This window comes from Patiria miniata, unplaced genomic scaffold, assembly GCF_015706575.1.
Source record: "Patiria miniata isolate m_02_andy unplaced genomic scaffold, ASM1570657v1 HiC_scaffold_10, whole genome shotgun sequence".
In the NCBI taxonomy this organism is placed as follows: Eukaryota; Metazoa; Echinodermata; class Asteroidea; order Valvatida; family Asterinidae; genus Patiria; species Patiria miniata.
In genome coordinates this window covers 8,685,888-8,704,330 of record NW_024037048.1, presented here as the reverse complement: position 1 = coordinate 8,704,330, position 18,443 = coordinate 8,685,888, and the positions used below count along the sequence as shown (strand labels likewise).

General features: G+C 40.1%; 1 protein-coding gene across 1 annotated transcript; it reads right to left on the bottom strand.

Moving 5' to 3' along the window:
- Positions 1-901: 901 nt before the first annotated feature.
- Positions 902-18,416, bottom strand: LOC119736974 (chromatin assembly factor 1 subunit A-like). Its single transcript, XM_038211024.1, has 13 exons — positions 18,224-18,416; positions 16,162-16,221; positions 12,388-13,253; positions 12,090-12,152; positions 11,480-11,721; positions 10,846-10,927; positions 9,809-10,009; positions 9,213-9,358; positions 8,404-8,578; positions 8,212-8,283; positions 6,251-6,352; positions 5,786-6,107; positions 902-4,568 (listed from the first exon to the last, which is right to left on the bottom strand). Exons 1-13 carry the CDS (start codon positions 18,285-18,287, stop codon positions 3,013-3,015), a joined length of 3,951 nt encoding a protein of 1,316 aa, XP_038066952.1. The 5' UTR covers positions 18,288-18,416; the 3' UTR covers positions 902-3,012.
- Positions 18,417-18,443: the final 27 nt, after the last annotated feature.

Below are 18,443 nucleotides of genomic sequence, written 5' to 3'. Positions count from 1 at the left end.
CGCCCTCGTCTTGTTGGTGAGGCTGTTACTGGTTCGCAGTTATTTTGTGCCTGGCACAACGGCGGATGGGGGGGGGGGGGGGGCGCCAAGTAAATAAAAAACTAACTCGATTCACGTCGCAAAAACGGCAGCCACTGCGGACACCACTATCTTTTGCTTAACAAATTGGTTAAAGTGCTCAGAAATTGCCTCAGATCACACCAGCATCTAGACCCGTGAACGCACGGCTTGTAACAACGCCACGTTCACGGGTCTAACCAGGCAGCATCTAGAATCCAAAAAATGTACATTTATATATTTCCGGGGCCCTTAAGCGGGCCCCGAACCCCACGCCTCAACTTTTTTGGGTGAACAAACACTTTTTTGCCCCCCCCCCCCAAAAAAATATATAATAATTGTGTTCTGGATACGTTGAGGAGGTCGGATCGGGCATTTTTTTTCTGGGCACAATTAATTCCGTAAGATGTCCTGCATTGAATTTTGTTTACTATTAGTAGTATGAGAATCTAACTTTAATGTTATTTTTAGGTATGGAATACGATCAGTGGGTCTACTTCCCGAATTCCAGAGGCTACAGGGCAGGAAGTATTAAATAGGTCCGAATGTTTACGTCTGTAGACTGTTTGTACAACAAAGTCTTTCAACTTGTATGAGTTATCTTGACGAATTAACTTCTATTTTCAATTTTCACCTCTGCCAAACACTGAAAGTTTTTCATATAGAAATGTTGGTGTTTTTTTGCACCTTTAACGCGCGCACACACACAAGATACTTATTTTAATTCGTTCAGTGTCTCGTTCGAAGTTTGTTGGCCTTTGTTGTGGGAAAAGAGTTTTTGAGAGTGAAACTATTATTCTATAAGTGTATTAAGTGCACAACTTGAAATAAAGACGCAGTGAGGTTTTTTTTTTTGGCTGTCAACATAGGTTTTGTTTCCACTTTTATTCAGTTGTTATATAATCACAATGTCAGTATTTGTAGTCTTAAAAGTTGCCTGTTCATCTCAAGATAGCTAGAAAGTTATTAAATGCTCATTCGAGGCGATGTACAATGTTTATCATTTCAACTTGGTCACGAACAACAAGTGCTTGAAGACCTTCTCTTCTCCACAAATTGAACATATACTTCAGGACATCACTTGAATATTTGAATAAATGCTACATTTTAATTCTACATATTACTATGTACAAATATCATTAATGTTAAGCTGGCCTTTTATACCTCTTTTCACCTATCAATGTCTAAAAACATGTAAACCATTTTTTTTATCTCAAGATGAAACACTTCGGTTGTAAGTTCAAATATCACATAACATTTTGGATTATTTGCTGCAGTACGCCATTTAATGAATGAAATTAATGATAGATGAACTTGCGAGTTTTTTATCTCTGTATAAAGAAAATTGATGCACTGTTTTTTAAATGGTATGCTGTAGGTCTGGGCGAGTATTGGATTTTCCTACTCGAGTACTTGCTTCTCGCAGAGAAATTACTCGCGAGTACTTGAGCACTCATGAGTAGTTTACTAAATTTCCATCAAAACAGAAAAATGGCATAACATTACTGAGGACGCAACTACGAATAATTAAACAGCGTGCAAGAAATGCCACATTCTTCAGCACTGAGATATCCTTACTCTGCAAAATGTTGGCGTATTTTACTTGATAATTTATTTGTTGGAAGTGCTAGTGGAATCCCAAGGAAACAGATGGAGGTAGTGATTCCTTTATTGCGGGGGACGTATTAAGACAAAAGACAAGTTTGGTGCAGAAACCGATTAGTGGTTACTTTTTTCTAAGTCAGCACTTGTAAAAAACAATTGCTACTCGTGAGTAGCTAATTCAACTCACGCCAGGAAGAGTACTTGAGTAGATGAAAAACCACGAGTAGCAAACACTACTCATGAGTACTCAAGACACTTACCCTGCACTAGTATTTTCCACATGATCTTTGGTACATTATGGTTTACAAAGAAAGAGGATAACATATGTAAAATCTTTGTATAAATATCGTGCAAGAAAAAATGAAAAGAAACTCAAAAAGTACATAAAAATAAACTTCCTGTGTATCTTAATGTAACTCCGAATCATCTATTATATGACAGCAATTTTTTTCCCAGAGAAAAACACGAAAGTAGCTTTTTTCTTGTATTTAATTACTGTTATACATGTATAGTGTTTAAGTCAAGAAATATTTTGTTTTAGTTATGTATTTTATTTCCTAATTTATTGATCATGAAAACTCTTTTACCAAATTTCCATCAATTTTGTTTTTACACAAATCTGCCTTAACAAAATGTACAGTTAAATAAAATAAAGTATGCAAACATGTAAGGCTAGTCTATATGTAACAACATCTTTCTAAAACAAATTCTAACTAAACTAAGCAAATACTTCATACAACATCCCTGGTTATGCATAACACTCAGCAGAAATGAAATATAAACACTCATAACAAATTTGAGTTTTGCAAAAAAAAAAAAAAAAAAAAAAAAACCAAAAATCTACTCAATAACTAGTCCGTCTTGGGCAACAAATATACCTAAAAAAAAAGATGGCCGAAAAAAAAAAGGGAATTATTTTGTAAAATAGTGATCAATTGCCATTAAATAAAACCATGATTTCTCATTTGATATTAAATGAGCTTGAAAAATTTGTCTTGGATGTCCATGAAACTTGTGCAATCGACTAAACACACTTTGTCTTTTACAACAAACCACATTTCAAGTGAATTTTCTCCACTGTTTGCGCACTGTATATCCGGAAAGTCAGATTACTGAGAACGACAAGCTACAAGTTTGATTTTTCTGATAACTCTCAGGAAGATTTGAACTTGTAAAACTAAACCTTTTCCCAGACATATTGGCTTTCATTTTTTCTTGGGATAAAATCGCCAATAAATGGGCCTTTGAAGAAATTAATTTCACGATTCATTTTTTTTTTCACAACAGACAAATTTTTTTGGGTAATTTACTAACTGAACATCAGTAAATAAATTACATTTCAGCAAATTATTAGTTTATTTCAATCACTTCCATTTCTTCCACCTTTTTTTGTACCATTTCTTTTCCAACATCAATGCAACTTTGAGTCTTCTCTTTGTCATCAGCAACTACTGGATGAACTGCATCATTGCTTTCTGATGCATCCTTCATTTCTTCCGGACCTTTCTTCATCTTAGACTCGCTGAAGGAATTGGAGGTTTCAGTTTGGTCCAGTTGTGATTTAGGGACGGGTTTAACGTTGAAGAAACTCTTCAAGGTTTTGACGCCGGGTTTCTGTGCCGGAGGTACGGCTGATACCTCTTGGGTGTGGCCAGGGGACAGTGCGGGTGCTGCCTCCGATACTGCGGTTGAAGATTTGGAATCAGACTTGACATTTGTAGGACTAGCTGTCGGTTTAGCTGCTTGGCTAGACAGCATAGCTTTGATATCATTAGGGCTTGTACGTGGGACTTTAACAGCATAACTCGTTGCGGCTTTGTTTATCTGGGACGCTGTGATTCTGACCGTCTGCGGACTTGGAACCACTGTGGGTTTAGGTAGCATGTTCAAATAATGCATCTGGCCTGGCGTGATGGGGTTGAACACGTGGGCAGGGTTGGCAGAGAGCGTGGGAGGAGACTGATTCTGCTGGATGGGAACCGTCGCCGATAACCTCTGCATGATTTCGGATGCGGACATGCCGTTAGCGACTTGAAGCTGAAAGGGTAGGGCTACACTGCTAGGCTGAAGCACGGAGGCATGAGGGTTCAGCACAGCAAGGGGGTTTAGACCGGACGCCGTAGTACGTGGCGGGATCGTATTACCTTGATTTGTTCCTGACGGTTGCGGTAAATGCATCGAAGAGTTTGATACATAAATTGCAGGCTGGTGCCCACTGCCAACTAGCATTGGATTCTGCTGTATCATCACCGCTGTGTAACCACCTTGCGTTGGCACAGGTGTCTGGGTACCATACGCTGGCAAGGAATGACCAACGAGGGGGCTCTCCGCGCGCAGCGTCTTCTGCGGTTTGGTGATGTTCTGCCACTGGCACGGAATCGGCAGATTCTGCTGGTTGTACTTTTCCAACACGCGCTGGTGGACGTACCAGCAGGTGCGGGGGAACTGCGGACGTTTCTCGCGCACTGCGATGTCGTTGATGGTGATCATCAGCTGACGCTTGGAGATCGAGCACTCGATGGAGTCACCGGTTGGGTTAGCTGGTGACGATTGACCAGCATGTGTTACCTCGGGTGTACCGCCATCGCTAACAGGGGTAGCTTCTCTGCCTTGTGTTTGCACGCTGGGGGATTTCATACCAGGGTTGAGCTCGTTAAGAACAGGTGTCTTAACTTCACCACCTGTGGGTCCAGGGAGTGGCGACTCGGTCCCAACAATCCGTGGTTCTTCCGACGAAGTCTGCACTGATTGGCTAGCTTCAGCTGTCGTGGGTGTCTCTGGCCTGGGAGTGGTTTGCCCAGATTTCTTGCTCAGGTCCTTCAGACGCCAGTACTCGCGGAATTCTCGTTGTAGCGTCTTGATCCCCGCTGTGTTGCCGTGAACAAGGCGAATCAGATCCGGCATGGCTATAACAAAGTTTTAAACAAAATTCATAAATACCTCAGACAGTTTAGCTATTCCTATTGGTCGAGAGCCCGTCACGTGGCCGGTCTTAAACGGATGATAAAGACATGGCTAGCTGGTTTTAAACACTTTTCCAGTGTCACAATAAAATGTGGACTCCTAAAAATCCAGTGCCTCTTATCGTTTCATTGGTTGAACGTTCACAATACTCACATAGGCATGCGCAACACTACCAGGGAGTCAGAATTTTATAGTTCTAAATTCAAAACACAACGCGCCAGGTGCGTTCTGCGCGACATCGCACAGAACATGATACGCGCGCGTCAATCTCCATAAAAGGGTTGTTTACATCTTACTCGCCAGCTGAACACTCCATTATTTTGCAAGAGGGATGTTTCAAAAAGCATAAAGTTAATGTGTTGAACAAAATCGGGATGTTTTGAACGAATTATATGATTTTTTTTTACCGAAAAGGTATTTATGAATGGGAATAAATATGTGCTCCGTCGGTATTTAAGACCGCTTAGAGTCTGGGTGCTGATAATTACCCTCGCCTCCGGTTCGGGTAATTATCAGCACCCAGACTCTAAGTGGTCTTAAACAGAGTGATAAAAACCTCCGCAGCACACATTTATTCCCTTAGTAAAATATTTTAGAATTAAACACAAGAAAATGTTTAAGTTGGAACAAGAGACTCTTTCTTTTGCAATTCTACAGATCGATGTATTTCAACAAATTAATTCTTGCTTGATTTGTTATGCCAGCAAGCATCAGCTGAGCATGGCAATAGTTAGAATAAGAGATTGGGTTATCAGTTCAACTTTTCTTAGTTCAGGGACGTGTCAAACAAGTCTAGTCTGAATTTAAATTTGACGTTTGAAACAATTAGAAGTGACTACAAGCAAAAGATCCCTGTTGCGGTCCTTTGAAGTGACTCAAAAGAAAGTGAGTTGAGTTGATCGGGACATGTTTTAGTCTGAAGCATGGTATAGTGGAATTTGGCGACCAGAATTAGAAGATGTTACTGCGGTGATGCCACGCTCACGTGCATGCTGCTCGCGTTCTTAAAGACGAGGCGCATGCATGTTGGTATTCCTATTGGCCGAAGGATCCCAGAGTGCATGTGTCCTACCTGAGCCCGACTCACGCAAGCCAGGTGCAATCGCAGAAAATAGCGGCCGCCGAATGTCTATAAGAACTTAGAAAATTATAAAAATACCTTCTGCTGGGACGGGTCGTTTCAGTGAAGCTCCTATATCACTCCACGGTCCCTTCGGATGCACCGACGTCTTCGATGACTCCTCGGCCGAGTGCGTCACATTGGCTGCTGCTACCTGCTTCTTCGATCTCGTATCTATAGGAACGGTCGTCAAGGCAACAGCCTTGTAAGCATCTAGCATCTTACTGGTCGATTGTTGAGCGCCGGTTGCCCAGATACAGCCAATCAGGACTGCTTTCAGGACTCCCTGTTGTCGTTTCAGCTCGACCTCCCAGGATTTAGCCTTGGCTGCTCGTCGCTCTTTCCAGTTCTCGGCTTCCTCCTGAAAAAAAAAAAAAAATCAAAATTGAAAATCTTTGACAAAAAATGCTCACTGACTTAAAAACGGCAGACTAAATCAAGTGTGAACAGTTTTGAAAATTTAGTCTGACAAATCTTGTGAGGAAAACTGTCGTTGGTACTTACTTCATCTTCGCATCCTTCGCTCTCCGAGAGGTAGCCATGAGGAACAAAGAATCCATCGTCGGAATCCCCCCCATCGTCAACCTCCTCACCGTCATCTTCCCCCTGGAAGCACAGACAACAAAAATAACATCATTAATTGATCTTATGAAAGGCACATTATCCTGGTGTTTCCTATTACCATGATGACATTGCAAATACCTTGTTGACATTGCAGCATTTGATTTCAATGTCTAAGGCCAAACAGTCGAAACACAGATGTAGCCTATACAGTGAACTCTCCTTAAAACTCAAACTCGGATAACACGAAACTTCATTATTCAAAGTAATACTCTATTCCCGTCAAGAGATTAGGATATTATATACATGATAAACCCCGGAAATACCCGCACCGGTATCTTTGTTCAACTCGAACTTTTGTTCAGCCAGTCCACAGAAAACGCTGCCAAAACAGTCACCAAGCCACCCATGTACATGTAGATGACATGACTATAGAAAAATCGGCAACCTTGCTTAACTCAAACTGCGTATACCTCAAATTTTTAGCTGTTTCGGTGACACACCGAAACAGCTCTTGTTTTCGTTAAGATTTTTTTTTTTCTTTTTTTTTCTTCTCCTTTTTCAGACTTTTTCTCCATAGGTTTAACACACGTTTCTTCTGGCAGTCCACTTTGCCACTTTTTTAAATCCGATTGATTTCAGACTTGGTACATACTTAGACCACCACCCACAGATGGTCCTAGAAGAAATTTGTGATCGTGACGTCATCAGGTGTCAGGTTACGTCACATTAAAGATGCATTTTTCCCCATATGTTTTGTACACGTTTTAAAACACTCCAGTTTGGCATCTTCGTAAATCTGATCGACTTTAAACTTAATTCATACTTAGACAACCACCCACAGATGGGTCCTAGATGAAATTCGTGATCGTGACGTCATCAAGAGTCAGGTTACGTCACATTAAAGATGCATTTTTCCCCATAGGGTTTGTACACGTTTTAAAATGCTCCATTTCGGCACTTTCGTAAATCTGATGGATGTTACACTTGGTACACACTTAGACCATCACCCACAAATGGTCCTTGAAGAAATTCATGATCGTGACGTCATCAGGTGTCACGTTACTTTACATTAAAGATGTACATTTTCCTCATAGGTTTTGTACACGTTTTAAAACGCTCCACTTTGGCACTTTCGTAAATTTGATCGACTTTATACTTGGTACACACTTAGACCACTAGCCATCGATGGTCCAAGAAGAAAATCGTCATCGTGGCGTCATGAGGTGTCAGGTTACATCACATTAAAGATGCATTATTTCCCTATTGGTTTTGTACACGTTTTTCTTCAAACTGAACTTCGGAAGTACAAGTCTGATTGGGTTAAAACTTGGTATGCATATTCACATGGATGTGTTATAGATGGAAATTGAAGTGACATCATCATCAAATGTCATGTGAAGTTCCTTAAAGGGGCATTTTATTCTTTTATAGGTCTATATCTACAGAACTAAAATGTTCGATTTGGTTGTAACTCGACATGTACATATTATAATGTGCTGTTTAGATGACATTTATAGTGACGTCACTGATTGTTCATCCCGTGCTCAGAGTATTTCGAATATCCGAAACAGCTTGTGTTTGTCCACAAACACATTTCTAGTTTTTATCCATTCCGTTCAATGACCGCCATCTCTGTAGGAGAACTGCAACTGCGTATTTTACGCAATCAAGCACGCATTGCGCAGTGTTGAAAATGTTCCAAAATCGTGCGCTTGTTGCTCGAAATGTGTTCTAAATACGACGCAGCTGCAAGTTGACGCTCAAAACGCCGATGCACGTGGATGGTCTGTAGGGAATGACGTCATTTAAACGAGACCTACAGAGCACAGTAATTATTACAAGCATTTGGTTGCGCCAAACTTTCTATTTTGCAACTGATTTTTAGAATTCGTGATTCTCACCTCCGAGTGTGACAGACTCTCACCAGGCTCCTCCCATTCATCATCGCTGTCCACTTCATAATCCAACAAATCCTAAAAAAGTAGAAATAAGGAACAAATAAATTATGTATAATTTCAAAACAAAAAGTCAATATCAGAAATGATGATGTAACAAAAAGGGCAAACCAGATATGGAATTTATATGATTCTTACTTCATCTTTCTTGAGATAGTTGCGAGGGTTAATCATTGGACTCTTCCGTCTCCAGGTGCCGTAGTAAGCAGGCCGATAGTTCTCATGAAACTGGAGCAGTTTGCATTTCATCCTGACGAGCTTCTTGGCTGGCTTAGCTGGTGTCTCAGATACCAGCTGAACATCTTGAGAATCACTGAAATTGAGTCAAAAATGGAAGTGTTAAAAGGTACAGCAGATTAGTTGCGGCTTTCCAAAAAATGACCAACCAAAAACATTACTTGGTTTTGAAGATAGAAATGGCACTAAACTCCCTATGAAATTATTCCTTCTGGCAAGCTGTCATTTGAAAGAAAACAGTAAAAGAAGTTCATTTCCAAAGATATGTCAAGTGACACATTTTTGGAAATATCTGCTTGTAGTTGGATTGAGCGAATCCATGAATGGGTGCACGCAATCGTTGACACAGTGCCCATGTGTACGGGGTTGCAAGTATTTGTCGGTACAGTGTGTGACATCACGTAGCTTCAATCGGCTGAATGAGAACATGTCCCGGACGCTGATTTCGGGTGCAATTCAAAACATGACTAGCAACTTTTGAATTGAAATCAAAATCCTACAAAAATTGTTTTCTCAGAATAAACAGCATTCACTGAGCTATTAACTTCATCAGGTTAGTTAAGCATCTTTCTTAAGATTTTGAGGACTTTTGTTGCTTCAAATGATCAAACGCGAAAAATGCACAAATTACAAATGATCTTCCCTACCTATAAATGAATAACTTTTTTCTCAATACGATCTTGCCAAGACTTTCCCAAGACCATACTCACCCGTCTGGCTGCATCTTCTCCACCGACGGTGTGCCTATCCGACTGCTAGACTCCTGTGCCTCACTTTCACCTTGAGGTGTTCGACCTGCCTTCCCGACGACGTAAGTCTTGCTCTTCAGTCCATCCAAGTATAGTGAACTCAAATTCTGTTAATAGAACCAAAAAAAAGTGCATGATGAGAAAACAAAACCACACTCTTAATTCTGGAGGAATTAAGTCTCTCCCTTTAAACACAAATTTGGAAAACTTGCCAAAATTATATTTTTACAATTTCAAATTGTAAATTGTCTGAACGCTGTTTTATCTTTTCAACAGAGACATTTTTTACGGCCCAGATCGGGAATTTTCAGTGTTCTTTTTCAGTTTTGTAGTGAAGTAAGGCGTGCCACTATAAACTTTGACTTCTGAAGATCATGCCGCCCTAATTGTTCCGGGTAACATTCAATGTTTTGCTTTTAATGTAAATAAATGTTCTTAAATGAAAGAAATGAAACTTCGGTACAATGGCGATGCACATAAAATATGATCCACAAATTCCAAAATGAACTTTTTTTAGAGCGACTTTTTGGAAACAAAATTTTAAGTAAATAAGATACCTGGTTTTCAAATGCAGTGTCAAATTCTTCCAAAACCTCAGGAAGTTTCTGGCACCGGCGGACAGGAGCCAAGACCATGTCGTCCTTGACTTGGAACGGAGCAAACCATCCACAAGATTTCTCCTGTGGCTTCTTGACTGGTACGACCGCCTCCTTGAAGAAACTCTTGAAGAAGTTCTTCTGTCTCGCCTCTTTCTCACGCTGTAAGAATAATTAGTAAATGAAATTTTTAGTTTTGAAAACTGTTTCTCATATGCTTGACTGGTCTGATCAGGACATGTAGGACATTATTCATACAAAATCAGTTGGTCAGTCGGTCGGTAAGTCAGTCAGTCTTTGACTCAAACAGTCAAATGACAATATCAACTAGCCCACTAGTTCCCGCAAATTAAAGTTTTAGACATTTGAACCTCTGTGCGCTATTTTTGTGTAGGGGTGTCCATCTGAACGCGGTACCCAAGTACCCGATCGTTGATTTCAGGAACCGGTTCCAGATTATGGGATCGGGTACCCGTAACCAACTTTACAAATTACTTAGTAACTTCTCGGGCAATGAAAAAGAAATGTTTCGAATGCTATTTGTGGGGAATTTCAAAACGAAAACCGGGCTATATCGAAAACCAAAACAGATTTCACGTTTGTGTGCAGTGTACAGTCACGTAACTTTAACTGGGAATTTAGAAAAAACGAAGGAATTCCCAACCACACAATACTTTGCACAGTGTTTTGCAATTTGTAATGGCATTCATGAGAAGTGAAAAATGAGGGAATCAGCAGATCCGAGGAAAAGCTGCATGCCTGATTGTAACGCAGGACATATGATGCTCACGAAAAAATTGCAGTTCATGCCGCAAATCTAGCCCTTCCGACAACTTCTGGGATTTGAATTTTTGGGTCGGGTTTCTTTTACGGGTAGCCGTGTTTCACTTCAATAGAGTACCCTGCACCTGTACTACCAGTGAATGCACTCCACCACTTCCGTCATGTAAAATAATTCTCAAAGATGTTGTATTTTTTAAAAAGTATTCACAGCTGACCTTTTCATCTTCCTGTTTTTGCTTTTCTTCTTCTTGTCGTTGGCGTTCCTCGTTCTTCTTGCGTTTCTCCTCCATCTTGGCACTAGAGTAAAAAGGAAACAATAATGCTGTTGGATCCTGGAATATCTAAAAATGAATTGTCGGAGAGCGGAACGCTGTACCATTCAATGTTGTTGATTAACCCTAACTCCCTAGGCATTTTTGCTAGGAGGTAGCCTCAATCCTGCAAAATCTTCCAACTGCCTCCATGGAAAAATAGCATAACCTCAATCCTGCTAAATTCTCCATTTTTTCTTGAATAATGTCCGTGGTGGGGTGCCCACTGCCTGAATCCTGCAACATCCTGCGGCAGTGACTGTCAATATGTTGAGGCTTGGCCAGTGACATCCTGGAGCAGTACGGAGGATGTTAAGCATAATCCAGGCCTATATTTATGCATGGCTGAGCAAAAACACCACAAGGTCCGGCCCATGACCTCGACAAAGTAATTCCTACGAAAACAGTAACGCACTTTTGCCGTGTAACCTCAATCCTCCAAATTCCTCCACTTTGGCAAAGAGGATTTTGAAGGATTCAGGGCAATTAGGGTTAATGAGAGTAAACTGTACTTTGTACATTTCCACGTTGAACTCACTCCATATTTTCTTGTTTCTTCTTGCGTTCCTCTTCCTTAGCCATCCTCCTCTGCTCCTTTTCTTTCTCATCTTCTTCTTTCTTCTGTTGTCGTTCTTTCCTCTTGACGTCTTTCTCCATCTCCTTCTGTTTCCTCGCCTCATCTCGTTCTTGCTCCTTCTCCTTCTTCAGGTTCATCTTCTGTCGTTTCCGTTCCGCCTCCTCTTCTTGAAGTTTGCGTTTTTTCTCCATGCGTGATTTTATCTATAAAGCCAACAGAAAAAAACATTACTAAACCATCTCTGGTAACTTGCCTAAGAAACACTCCTGTTCTTCTTGGAAAATTATGTTTTGAAAACAGTGCATTCACGGTGGAAAAAAGACGTTTCTTAACCATATGCCAGTATTTAAGGAGTTCTAATCCATCTGGTGTCATTTTAGATACTCAGGTTGATAAGAGTCGGACTCAATTAAAAACTTAAGACTTGGCCTGACACTCAACTCAAGTGGTTTGACTATATCACAGGCGCATTCTCACAGATTGTTCCTGAGTTGGCATGCACATGCATACAACTCTTCAATACAAAAGTTACCCCCCAAAATTTTTTTTAAAAAAAATATGAATTCCTTACCTTTTCTTCTCTCAACTGTTCCTTTTCTTCCAGTTTCTTCAGAGCTTTGGCAGAAAGTGGAGTCTGAAAAGAAAACAGTCCAAACAACAATTACTTTTTTATAAACATTAATTAAATGTATAAACGTTTATCCTAATGCTAGCATTTTGCCAGATGAACCCTACAGAATCTCACCAATGCTAAAGGTAGCTGTATAAAGCAAATTCCAACATCGTGGACAAAAACTTGGACGATTCAGAAGATTTATGGCAAAACCGCAAGAGAGTTAGAAGATGAAGGAATTAAACAAAACTCAAACCTTCTTGACAGGTTTTCCAACTCCTTTTGGCGTAGCAGGCCCAGCGTTGGTTGTCGAACCACCAGTGGAGCTCTCGGCCTCGCTCGACCCCTCAGATGACTTGACGGTTCTTGCCTCCTCATCATCGTTACCATCTTCAGAATCCGCATCATAGCTGAGTTTACTCGCTGTTGCAGAATCATCGAGACACGTCATACTAACATCCATCTCAGACAAGGGTGCTTCCTTCTTGAGCTTAGACTCTTTGTCATCAGATGTTTTCTCTGTCTCGGAAGCAGTACTCCTTGATGACTTCTGACTAGGAGTAGCCGCCTGGCTACTTTGACGAGAAGACTCAACATCCGCGACCATAGTTTCTGTTGCCGAGAGACCGTCATGGTTCTCCTTGCTTGACAGCTCCTCCTCGATGATAACCAAAATGTCGTCATCTGAGAGATCAAAGACATCATCGGACGTCGATACCTGAGGTTGCTGAGTGGTCTGAAGAAAGCTATCCAAGGATTTCGGTTTGGAGGCGAGGGATCTCTTCGGAGTCGCCGAAGACGAGGTAGGCTTGTTCGATTCCTGATCTTCACAACTCGAGCTCACCTCCGGATCCAAATCGATTGTTTCAATCCGTGGATTCTTAGGGGGAACGGGGGAGGACAAAACTTTCTTGACGAAGAACTTCTTGGCGGGATTGTCAGCTGGTTTCTTGGCGCTCAACTTGGCATCAGTGCTCTTGACTTTGGTCGGGTGGTTAGGAGTTTGAGATCTATCAGTGCCGGACAACTTCCGTTTCTTGGATGGGAGGGGGCTGGCAGTCACTGAAGGCTTGTCGCATTGGTTCGGAGAAGGGGATGAAATGACTTTGAAGGGAAGTCGAGCTGAAACAAAGAAAAAAACGCAAGAATATACACCACATTGTATGATAAACATGACATAATATTTTGTTGGCCGGGCTAAAAGACTACTCAGATAAACAGCTAAGTCCATTCGTCTCTTGTAGCACTCACAAATTATCTATGCTTGTCCTTTCGTATGTTACGTCTGTCATAATCTTGATTTTTTTACCAACACAGAATAGCCTTCTGATCTGTAACGCAGCAGTACTGCTTATGGTAGAAAGGGCAATAGGTCGCCCAACGTGCCATTATATCATACCACCAACAAAAACATTTGTTAAGTTAACTAAAAAGCAAAAAACTGTTTAAAAATCTGCAAAAAGGATAACAGCACAGAAATGAGAGTACACAGCTGTAAAACTGATCAAATAGGTCAAAAGCTGTGATACAATGATGGGCTTCCCAGCTGTCAATTTGGGTTGTCAGATTTCCCCAACACAACACCACCTGTGTAACAAACTTGCATGCTGATTAAAGTGAAGAGCACAACTGCAAGAAAGTGCGTGTAGTACAACAGTTTAAAGCCCCTACTCACTACAAACCGTTGATAATTTAAGAGGAAACAAACAATATCCTGAGGAGTTTAGACTGTGCTTTGTCTCTTCACTCATTGTAACTGAGAACCTCTCACACAAAATTTTCTTAAGGATGGAGAAATGCATGACTGTCATCGTAGCGGGAATAACTCTCAAGAAGTTTGTGGGGAAACGTCTCGTGAGAATGAAGCAGGTAAGTGGTTAGAATTTACTTCCTTGTGTGTTTATTTTGTTGATTTCAAGACTTTTTTATTATGTGTACTCAAGTGAAACAAAACTAAAGATATTTTGCTGTCGTAAATTTCCTTTTCTTTGGTGATTCGTTGTTGTGTCAGTATTAGCAGTAAGCCAATGAGCAAACTTTTCTCACAGATGTTTTCAATGAGCAAATTCTAGGGTTCAAAATATGAACAGAAAACCCCTAAACTGAACAGTGTCTTCCTGAAATGACATCACAACTGTTAAAACAGCGCCCTCAGTTGTCAGGAACGACACTTTTTATGTTAAAGAAGTGCACTTTTCAATAAAAAACAAACAAAAAGGAAATAGTTTTTATACTTTAAGAGTAGAAAGTTGCACAAAATATGTTCCTAAGAAAAACTCATTCTAAACCCTAGCCTTCAATGCTTTTGTTTAATTAAACATACTGAACGTAAAAGGATTTTGTATCAACAAGTCAGATGTTTTGAGCTTACAATTTGACCTTCAGGTGCTGACAAAAGAGGTCTGTGACAGTACCCACCCAAAATGGCAATAAACCTTGCAATGAGTCATTCCTTTGTTAGATAAACCAACAGGAAACAAAGGATAATCTACTAATTAGAAACCTCAATCTTATCTCATCGTACAATTTTCTCAGTTTCTCTCAAGGTTTGACGATTCGAAAATATACTTCTAAATGTCTTTTACAATTGTCTACTTGTTGTCAACTAACAAGGATCACAAGGCAGAGGTTTTCCCCATCAGAGACCCGAACTTTTAAATGTGTGACCTATTTGACACTTTGACCTTGTACCAAAATTTTTGAATGTCAAAGAAGTACGTTTAAAGGTATAGTCCATCATTTGCAGCCTTGCGAAAAGTAACTGGCATAATTATTGTTGAAAAACAAACTTGGTTGAAAGATAGTAAGGGAACTAAACTTCCTGTGAAATTATTCTTTCTGGGAAGCTGTCATTTTGAAGTAATCAACGAAAGAAGGCATATTTCCAACGGTGATTCTTAAGAAGCACCGTAGGAAAATTTAAATTAGTAGTTCGTTTTGTTATTCAGCGCAGCGCAGCGCGCACAAGTATTGGAACGACGCACACGCGCACGCGGTTGTTATAATTCGTCGGATCAGTGCGCGACATCGCGTATAGCTGCAATTCAAAACAATTCAAAACATGATTCAGTAACTTTGGATTTGAAATTGAGATCTTAGAATGCTGTTTTTCTCGGAATGTACAGCTGAAGCTTAGCTGAAACTTCATCGGGTTAGTTGCTCAGTATCCTTCATTAGATTTTGAACTCTTTTGTTGCTTCAAACGAACAAAATGCACAAATTACAAATGATGGACTGTAGCTTTAAGATGTAGAAAGTACAACAGTATCAAATTACTTCAAAGAAAAGGTTGTACCAGAATTTATGAATTGCATGTTAACATATTTATGGTATTTGGGGCAAAAGGTATGAGGAAATGACACATAAAAATGTTAGAGCCATCAACAGCAAAAAAACCACGGTGTTCATCCTCTTTCTTGACAGGGACAAACAATGCTTCTTAAAGTTTGAACTTGGGGATGAACATCTATTACGCTAAGAATCCAAATTAGGAACCAATTTCATGTTGAAATGAAAATATCCAAATAAGTCTGTCATCAGGCTAAGGCGCTAAGCATAATTTTTGTTTTTGAACTTTAACTACCCTCCTGCAATCTGAACAGTCACAGACAGTCAAAAAAAATTCAATCCTCTTCCCTGCCATGCCTTTTACACAAGCTAGTCACCAACAGTCAGATCATATTTAAAGCAAGCACTAGACTAGTCAAATTCAGTCAACAGACAAAAGTAAGTAACTGGTAGGCACAGCTGGCTATCAATCACCTGCAGTCAAAACATAGCTGTATAAGTTTAACAGTCACAGCCAGTCAATCCTGTTTTATGTAGGCTGGGAGCTCTTAACTGTTAAAAACAGTCACTTGATTGATTTTGACTGTTAGGATAGCTGTTTGGAATTTAACAGCCAGAGAGGGAAGGTTTGAAACATTTGAAAAAAAAGGACTTTTGCAGGCTCTTGATATCATTGTTTTAGTTTATCTGATTTTCTTCCTTTTTTTCTTTATTGAAGCAACACACTATTTATGTAGCTCACCTTGTTTCAACTTCTTCGTTGGGGGACTCATTATGGGACCTTCAGACGTCGCAACGTTGCCTAGAATTAGATAAGACAAATACAGGAATAGTTTTAATCAATGCTAACAAGTATTTATAGTGGGGCAAACCTTAGTAAATGAACATGGTTTAAATTTGAAATTTCAAAGTGGCAATAAATGCAAGTATGCGATACATGTAAAAAAAAAATTAACAGAAATATGGATACAAATTTGTTTCCATTCAGTGTCTGGATCGCAAGTGTGATAGGCCTACCAAATTTTCCACAACGTGCGTGGTCACAAGACTACTTTTCGTGATCCATTTTCCCTTTTCGGCTTGATGTTGTTGCATGTGGGGTATTTCGTATATAATCTTTGCACCCATGGACAGCTCAATGTCCTATTGATCAGTTTTTAAACTCCTTCCCCCAAATTGTGTTTTCACTGAAAAAAACAAGAGATTTTTTTTCAGAACAGGTCTGACCGCCCCATGCCGTGTACATTACTGATTTTCAGTCTGGGTCATGTGTGCCCCCATTGCGCAATCATGATTTCAAGCAAGATGGCAGTATCCCCCGAAACGACTTTTAATCGATGAACAAGATTGTGTCAGGATGCAACATTCTTTGGAAAAATGTTGCAACCTGACACCACTTTTTTCTTCATATAGGCCTATCATGTCAATGAAGGTCATTCATTGCAAAAATGATGAGAAACATTTCCAATGTTGTTAGGAAATTGGAAGTTGGAAAATTGTCTTGAATCTCCATAAGGTATGCAGGCCTATACAATCGCGGAAGTGGCGTCAGGTTGCAACATTTTTTTCCCATTCGACATTCCTTCCATAAATTGTTGCACACTCAATGTGATAGGATACCTGCCAAAAAAACTGCATTCTGATTTGCACATCAACACAAACATCATGAACATGACCCAAAAAAATGAAGACTGTCACTAAGAAACTAGGGTAGTTTAACCATGGAGCCTTTTTATAGCTCCATGGTTTAATTTTAACTAACAAGACTAAGAGTAGACTGAAGACTAAGCTGCTATGGCTAAGTTGCAAAACTTGCAAGTTGCATTTTCTGGCAACTTGACTGACGCTGCTTTTGTCTTCATGGGAAAATGTCCATACTCGATCGTCAATTTACCTGCCGCCAAACATATCAATTTTCACCTCACCTTGTGCTTTCAACCAAGAGGAATCCAGAAAGCTGTGTTAATGCGAAAAAACAATTAGGAAAAATGTGTTTTTAGAGCACATTTTGGATGCACATGTCGTGCAGAACTAAAGTTGAAGCAGCCGGTCAAAACTGATTGAAGTGGCTGAAAGACAGCGGTACGTTATACTTATACGCATGACACCGACAACCATGACGTTGCATGAGCCAGCCAATGATAGTGCAATACGTCATTATGAATATTCATTTTCTCATGAATATTTAGTTTATTTCAATGGCTGCTTCAAATACGTCCGAAGATTGATCATTGCAACAGCGATCGTGCGCGGCCTAGCGGTTAAGAGTCTCGTGTTTCAAGCAAGAATCCGAGGTTCGAATCTCGATGAAGTAAGTGACTGATTAATAAATAGAAATAAAGGAAAGGAGAGGGTGAGAGTAGAGGAGGGAAAGTGGAGGGAATAACCATAAACAATGAAGGATGCAACTTTGGGCGCTTGAAAATTAATTGAAAAAAGGGGTGATTTTTCTGTGAAGTAGTGTCAGGTACTAGATTGCAACATTCATCATGTCACATGCATGTTCATGACATTCTTTCCCATTTTCTTTCAAATTTGGGCCAAACAAATGAACATGATTACAAATTAAGTACATTAAACATGTTAAATAATACTATTGGATAATACATGATGAGGTTGCAAAATCATTTATGTATTAAAAACACCTTTCAAACTAAAATAAAGAAGGGTCTTAACTGCATGTGCGTACTGGCACTGCAGTGGCAGCCGGCTATACACGACGGCCTAGGCCGGCCATGTAGGCCTGCAGTATGCGAACATGGCGACCGGCATTACCAAAAAATAGTCAATAAAAAAATGCTTACCAGGGGAAGTAAGAGACCTCTTTTTTGATCCTACTCCACTGTCAGGGGCATATTCACCAATCATAGTAAAAGCTGAAGAAATCTTCAAAAAAAGGGCTGAAAACAAGCACAAATTGTGACAAGACAAAACTAGCTTAACCCCAATCCCCGTTCCCTGGTTAAACTTGGCGGGAAATGCTTGGTACACAGCTATTCCGGCTACTCCTGACAAACTTGATAT